At 36.9% G+C, this 7,126-nt stretch overlaps 1 protein-coding gene across 1 annotated transcript in view; it reads left to right on the top strand.

Annotated features, from left to right (window-relative positions):
- The window catches only part of ZNF410 (zinc finger protein 410), a 33,203-nt gene that overhangs the window by 7,230 nt on the left and 18,847 nt on the right, over nt 1-7,126 (top strand). The window contains exons 2-5 of the mRNA XM_004682068.2: nt 1,385-1,566; nt 2,178-2,313; nt 4,654-4,872; nt 6,010-6,201. Of these exons, the coding sequence (XP_004682125.1) occupies nt 1,534-1,566; nt 2,178-2,313; nt 4,654-4,872; nt 6,010-6,201 (580 nt within the window). The 5' untranslated portion in view covers nt 1,385-1,533. The remainder of the gene's footprint in view (nt 1-1,384; nt 1,567-2,177; nt 2,314-4,653; nt 4,873-6,009; nt 6,202-7,126) is intronic.

Raw genomic sequence — 7,126 nt, 5'->3', positions numbered from 1 at the left:
CGCCACCTGGGAGGGCCTGCATTGCAGTTTTTGAAATCTGTTAAATGGGTCACTGGAGTTTGAATACAAAAAAATTTAATTGCTGTTTGTCATCATACTTCTGTATGATGAGTTTAAGATGAGATCTACACAGCACACTTGTTGATATGGCACTGAATGTGCCTCAGTAGTGTTTTGATATCAACCTGCCTATTCTACTTCTTACTATTCTCATTCATGTAGCACACATAAAAATCACAAATTTGGGTAGCAAATTTGGATGGCAGTATTCAGCTAAAACAGAGATTCTCATTTATTCTAGGAAATGCTTTTGTTGATTTTAAGGTTATCACTAAAAGATTTCATAGATGATAACCATGAATACTTAATAATTTAAGAGGTAGCTCTTAAATTATGAGAGATGACACTCTCACTTCTAAGTTGTTATTACAGCTTTGCAAAAATATCGGAGATCTTGTATATCTGATTTTTCCCTTTTTCAGTGCACATAATCATATGGTTTGTTTTTTTGCTGTTTTTCGTTAGGTAAGAATAACAGGCACTTCTCCCTGAAGCTAGCACCATTAATTTCTAAGGAATATAGCAAATGTAAAAGATAGTAAATAGTTATCTAGCTTGTTTTTTCTTCTTTGTTATTTTTGGGGGGTGGGGGGAAGAGGGGAAGAAATTAAACCATTTTATTGAGGTGTTTCAATAAAATTAAGTTGCAGAGTCAGGACTCCCACCAGGTTGGCATAAAAAGCTGGCATGAACAATTTCCAGGAAGAGTGATTAAGTCCCTCAAAATTGATCCTGAATCACCAATTTTAAGAATTTCTTTTCCCCAATTCCAGCTTATCTCAAGAAGCTAAGAAATTACCAAATGTTTGTTAGTCTTAAGATTCTTTTCTTAGACTAGATTATTAAAAGTGGAAATTCTGTATCAAAGTATAACTTTCTATGAGATTTGATACCTATAGGATTTGTTTTATTTTTACTTTTTAGTTTTTTTTTTTTTTTTTAAGATTTATTCATATAGAACTGGGGTACAGGCCAGAGATGCAGAGGGTGAGAGGATTCACCAGGGACAGAGTGGGGAACAGAACAGGCAGATCGATGAAGTGAAGTACACTGCTGAGGGGAGCAGCGGGTGGGTCAGGAGAGGTCTGCCAAGCCATGTGGATCTCCTCCAGGGCAGGTGGGGATCAAACTCATGAGGAAGTGGCTTAAGCTTCTTAGTGCTATGCTTTAACCTGCTGCGCCACCAGGGAGGGCCCATATTTTATTTTTAAAACAAATGTTTTGGGCTGAATATTCGCTTGTTTGGTGTGATATGTAAAGAAATGGCTATGTTTAGCTACATTTTTTTTCTCTGCTGTCAGTTCTCTCTTTTTTCCTATTTTAGGCTAAATTGATTACCCATCAAGCAAACATCTTTTAGAGAAACCATAGAATTTCCTAGAGGAATATGAACATAACAGGAAGGTGTTACTGACCCTGAATTAAACTTTTAACCTGTACCCTGAACAGCTACAAGATTTGGAAGCTGAATCAATGTTATCAGATGAGTTAGAATCCAAACCAGAGGTGAGCCCAGTCAGCTTGTTGCCTTTTCTGTTAGTAGGTTTGTATTGCAAGTTTGTCTTTAGTTTGGGTGTCAGCATATTTTTTCTGTAATCAGTCTGATGGTAAATATTTAGGATTTGTAGGCTCTTTAGTAAGTGTAAAAATGATACATTGTACATCTAGGTAATTTCATATAGACAGATTTTATTGTATATATGTGTGTAAACATTTAGTGACATGCTCATTTCTATCTAACTGAAAGCATTTTCTTTCTAAATGGGTTTAAGGATTTAACACTTATTTATTTTTCTTATTTTAATTTTAGTACATCTTTATTGAGTAGTGGAAAAGTAGTAGAATCATATTATATAAGGTAGAAGACTGAGATGTCTTCTAATGAGCCATGTGACCTTAGACAATACATTTTCAATTATACTGAGTTACAGTGAGGATTAAAAATATCTTTAAATATTATTTTGTAATTAATCTAGTTTTTCTGTAAATGTGGTTGAAACTAGTGAACAGTGAAGCCGTAATTAAATTATGGTTGGTGAATTCAGAGGCTTTGAGCCATTCCTAACAACCTGTAATTTACAGTGTTGCCTTACCCTCTCTCCCACTTTTCCTCCCAGCTCCTGGTACAATTTGTTCAGAATACATCTATCCCACTGGGACAAGGACTTGTAGAATCCGAAGCTAAAGACATTACTTGCTTGTCCCTCCTTCCAGTGACTGAGGCCTCAGAATGCAGTCGGCTAATGTTACCAGGTAAAAATTAAAATCACCAAAGATAAATGAATCCTAAGTGTTTTTCATACTCTTGTGATACTGGTGGAATGGGTAACTGATTTCATCATTGTTAGATGATTAGGAATCAGGAAGAAAAAGCAACATGGGAATTATGACGACTTTGATAGGATAAATACTGTAGCGTGTGAGTGAAAAGAAAAGAAGGCCAAGGCCAAAATCATATGGATATGCAGTTAAAGAATTACTCTAAAGGATAAGCCTGCCACATACTCTAAACTTGCTATTCAGAGAACTGGATAAGGCAGGAAAGCCCTAGTTTTAACTTTGATTTAAAATATTTTAGGCCCTCCCTGGTGGCGCAGTGGGTTAAAGCACTGTACTGAGAATCTAAAGGCGCTTCCGCATGAGTTTGATTCCCACCTGCCCCGGAGGAGACCACATGGCTTGGCAGACCTCTCCTGACCTGCCCGCTGCTCCCCTCAGCAGTGTACTTCGTCGATCTGCCTGTTCTGCTCCCCACTCTGTCTCTGGTGAAGCCTCTCACCGCCCCTGCACCTCTGGCCTGTACCCCAGTTCTGTATGTACAAATAAATAAATAAATCTTTAAAAAAATATATTTTAGATGATCAATTATAGGTATTATTAATGAAAACCTGTGTATTTATCTCCCAGCTCATGAAACATATTACAAATACAAATCTATATGCTCAGATCTCCCAAACCTCATTTTTCTTCTTCCTAAATATGTATGTGTCATTTTCATGCATGGCCTGCATATTTTCTTTTTAATTGGGGTATACTGTGCAGAAAAGTACAAAATCATATGGATATACATTTAAAGAATTAATGTAAAGGATAAACATACCACACTCAAGAAGGAGTGTGTTGCCTGTTCCTACGCCCTCTGTGAGTTCTTCCTTGATGATGACTAATCTTCATTCTTCTGTGGTCACTGCCATCCTCACTGTTGTGAGCTATTATTGTTTTTCCAAGTGAACTACCCATTTATGCATCTGTAAGCAGTGCAACTTAGTTTTAGCTGTTTGTAGAATTTAAATGAGTGTAATCATATCAAAGTATTATTTGTATCTCCTCTCACACTCTGTAATTGTGAGATTTATCCTTGTGTATGTTGATTTAATTTCATTGCTATATAGTATTATGTTACATGAATGTACCACAAATTTCTTAATCTTTTCCAATGTTACATGATGACAAACTGCTACTTACAAACTTTTTTTTTTTTAAAGTTATTTATGCATACAGAGCTGGGGTACAGGGTAGAGGTTTGGGGTGGAGATGAGAGGATTCACTAGAGACAGAGTGGGGAGCAGAACAGGTAGACTGAGGGGAGTAATGGGCAAGACAGGAGAGGTCTGTTGTGTCATGTGGGGTCACCTTCCTGGCTGGAGATCAAACTCAAGAGCTGAAGTGGCTGCGGCTAGCTTCATAGTACTATACTTTAACCTGTTGCACCACCAGGGAGGGCCCACGACTTAGAACTTGATTTAAAAAATTTGGTGGTAGATTTTATATATATAAGATAAAATTTACTGTTCAATCAGTTCTGTGACATCAGTATATTTATACTGTTGTACAACTTCACTGAGTTTTGAAATATCAGTACCGTCCCTAGACTTCTACTTTTAATACTAAGTGTTAATCTGATTAAAAGAGGAAGAAATGTTATATGCTTTTTACAGAGATGAAAGAAACACCTGAAAACATTGTCTGCTTTAGTGTTGTCATGCAGTTCTTCGTTAGACTGCATTCAAAACTTGGAAATTCATCCTCTCCCTTAGAATAAAATTCTGGAGAGCAAGTCTTGTATTTTTTTACTTCCAGTGTAAACCTAGAACTATAATGAAACATTGATAATTCTATATAATTTCAGTTATCTTTCAGACAGTGTTTTTTTTCCCCCATAATAACTCACCAGAATTGCCTAATACATATTACAAAAACTGAAGGTAGGCTTTCTTCCCAAGAAAAATAATTTAAACCTTAGTTCTTATTCTTAAATTAGTATTCACTAATTATGAATGCAACTGTATTTTTCAAAGGAAAAGAGCTGATTTTTGGTCCCTAAAGACAAAGATCTATAGTATCCAGATGAGTGTGGTTGGTTAATTTGTTACTACCAAGAAAGAGGAAACAGTCACTCAAATTTTGACTGAGTCCCTTAAAAACTTAAAACCGTCTCTGTGTTCTTTTCTGAGGTATTATTGTATTTATAAAATGAAAATGCTATCTACGCATACTAGGAAAGGTTACAAGGTTATTAGATGCTATGTGTCAAAATGGCGAACTACTTGGAGATAAGTGCTGCATAAAGCGGTGGTATTTTTTCTTTACCAGATGATACTCCAAATCACACTAACTCTTCCAAGGAGGTCCCTTCCTCGGCTGTATTGAGAAGCCTGCAGGTGAATGTGGGCCCAGATGGAGAGGAGACAAGGGCTCAGACTGTACAGAAGTCCCCGGAGTTTCTGTCCACTCCAGAGTCTCCTAGTTTGTTGCAAGATCTACAGCCAAGTGATAGCACTTCTTTTATTCTTCTTAATCTAACAAGAGCAGGTATTCTTTAATAAACTTTTATGAACTCTGCTCAGGCTTGAGGAAGAAATGGGGGTGGAGCACATTAAACTTAGTTATGTTTAAAATGGAAGAATTGTTACAGTTTTATTGTTTTGAAAAATTGCTGTAGTCCATTGACCAGTTGAATGTGTAGTGTGGGCTCTGGGATAGGCTTCTTGTGTGGGAAATTATGTGGTGCTAGTCACCAAGATAGCAAAAGAACAGGGTTTGGGGAGGATGATTAGTTCCAATTGTGCCTATTGATATTGAGATTTTAGAGGATCCTTTCAAGAATTAGAAATAGGAATCTAGAGGGGTCTGGTGTGAAATAAATAGTTGATATTGGAAATGTGTGGAACAGTGAGCTTGTATTCTTTGACTCTTGCATAAACAGAAATGAAGGCAATCTAAAAAATAAAATAAGCGAGTTAAGAGGGTAACATAGAATGGGGGAAAAAAGCTAAAGAGGGGTGAAGAGAAAAGAATGAGAGTGGTGTGTGGGACACCAAAGGAGGAAAACAATTTAAAGAAAATGTACTGAATTATGCCAAATACTTGAGTGAATTGTGAAATGAGTACTAAGAAGTGTATATCTGGTTACCTTAAGGCAAAATCATTGAGATAGTAAAGATAAAGGTCAGAGATGGAGAATGAATGGCAGATGTGACAGTGAATGTGCAAGTTAGAAGCTACATTTGTTAAAGAAACTTGACTTTGAAGGAACAGTTGGAAAGATGATAGCTAGAGATGTACCTATGCTTTTCTATTCTTTTTAAAAATAAACATGGGAGAGACTTGAACTTGGACAGATCAAGAGACTGTGAGGTTGGCTGTAAGCTGACCAAGAGAGAAGAATGGATTGCAAATGGTAAAGAGGGAATATCTGAAGGATGGAATTGGGATTCAAGAGGTGAGGGTTAATCTAGTTGCTAGGAAGACAGCTTTGCCTCTGAAACAGGAGGAAGTAAGATAAAGACAAGCTTGTAGACTACAAGTGGCATGATGATGATTTCTCTTACATTAGAGCAGAAACTTGAAGTGAGATCTGGAATAGCTAATTTAGGACAGTTTCTGAGCTGGTACCAATAAAAAGATTATTTGATGACTAACTTTCATATATCTTCTTGTTTCTTACAGGTCTGGGCTCTTCAGCTGAGCACTTAGTATTTGTACAAGATGAAGCAGAGGATTCAGGGAATGACTTCCTTTCCAGTGAGAACACTGACAGCAGCATTCCGTGGTTCCTCCGGGTTCAGGAATTGGCCCATGACAGTTTGATTGCTGCTACTCGTGCACAACTAGCAAAGAATGCAAAAACCAGCAGCAATGGTGAGACCCCGTGGCATTTTCTTTATTCAGTATAGAGATTTTGGTGATTCAGTGGCTATGTTTTGAGTTGTGTATATTCCAAGTTACTTTTTTTGTGAGAGCAGAAAGCACTCCAGCTTATAAATCATTTTATTTTCTATAAAGTAAAACCGAACTATGCCAAATTCTTGGGCAGAATTGGTTAAACTAGTATTTTCAACTTTGACAGAGCCCCTTTTAAAGGAAAAAAGATTCATAGAATTGGTTAAACTAGTATTTTCAACTTTGACAGAGCCCCTTTTAAAGGAAAAAAGATTCATAGATCCTGGTCTTACCTTGAGTTGTTTCTTTCTAATGTTCTTTATACTTGAGGGTTGTTTTCAAAAGACATTTTGACTTATTTATGCATAGAAAAATTGGGATATTGGCCAGAGGTACAGGAGGTAATTCATTAGAAACAGAGTGGGGAGCAGAATAGGCGCATCTACTGAAATACACTGCTAAGGGAAACAGCATGCAAGACAGGAGAGATCGTCTGTGCCATGTGTGGATCAGCTCCCTGGCTGGGGATCCAATTCAGGCCACAGTGGTGAGAGTGTGATGACAATGAGACTTAACCTACGCCACCAGGGAGGCCTCAGCACACTTTGAGTTTTAAATATCATTATGAAAACAGTTTTATCAACTAACAGAAATAAAATTACATGACTACATGACTAGTGAAAATTGTTAGTGTACAGATGATGTTTTATTAAAATGAAGTTGGCTGTGGCATTTTCGCAATTAGTTGATGGCTGTAGTACAGTTGAGTTCGTTTTGCTTTGCAATTTTTTTTTAATCTAGTAATTTTCAAAGTGTGATCGCTGCATTATCAAGTTTCACCTAAGATCTTAGAAATGCATATTATCAGACCTCATCCTACTAACTCAGAAACTGGCAGTCTTTT

This window comes from Condylura cristata, unplaced genomic scaffold (assembly GCF_000260355.1).
Source record: "Condylura cristata isolate star-nosed mole 26May11 unplaced genomic scaffold, ConCri1.0 scaffold00013, whole genome shotgun sequence".
NCBI classification, from domain to species: domain Eukaryota; kingdom Metazoa; phylum Chordata; class Mammalia; order Eulipotyphla; family Talpidae; genus Condylura; species Condylura cristata.
The sequence above is the reverse complement of the archived record's forward strand: the minus strand, read 5'-3'. Positions and strand labels throughout refer to the sequence as shown.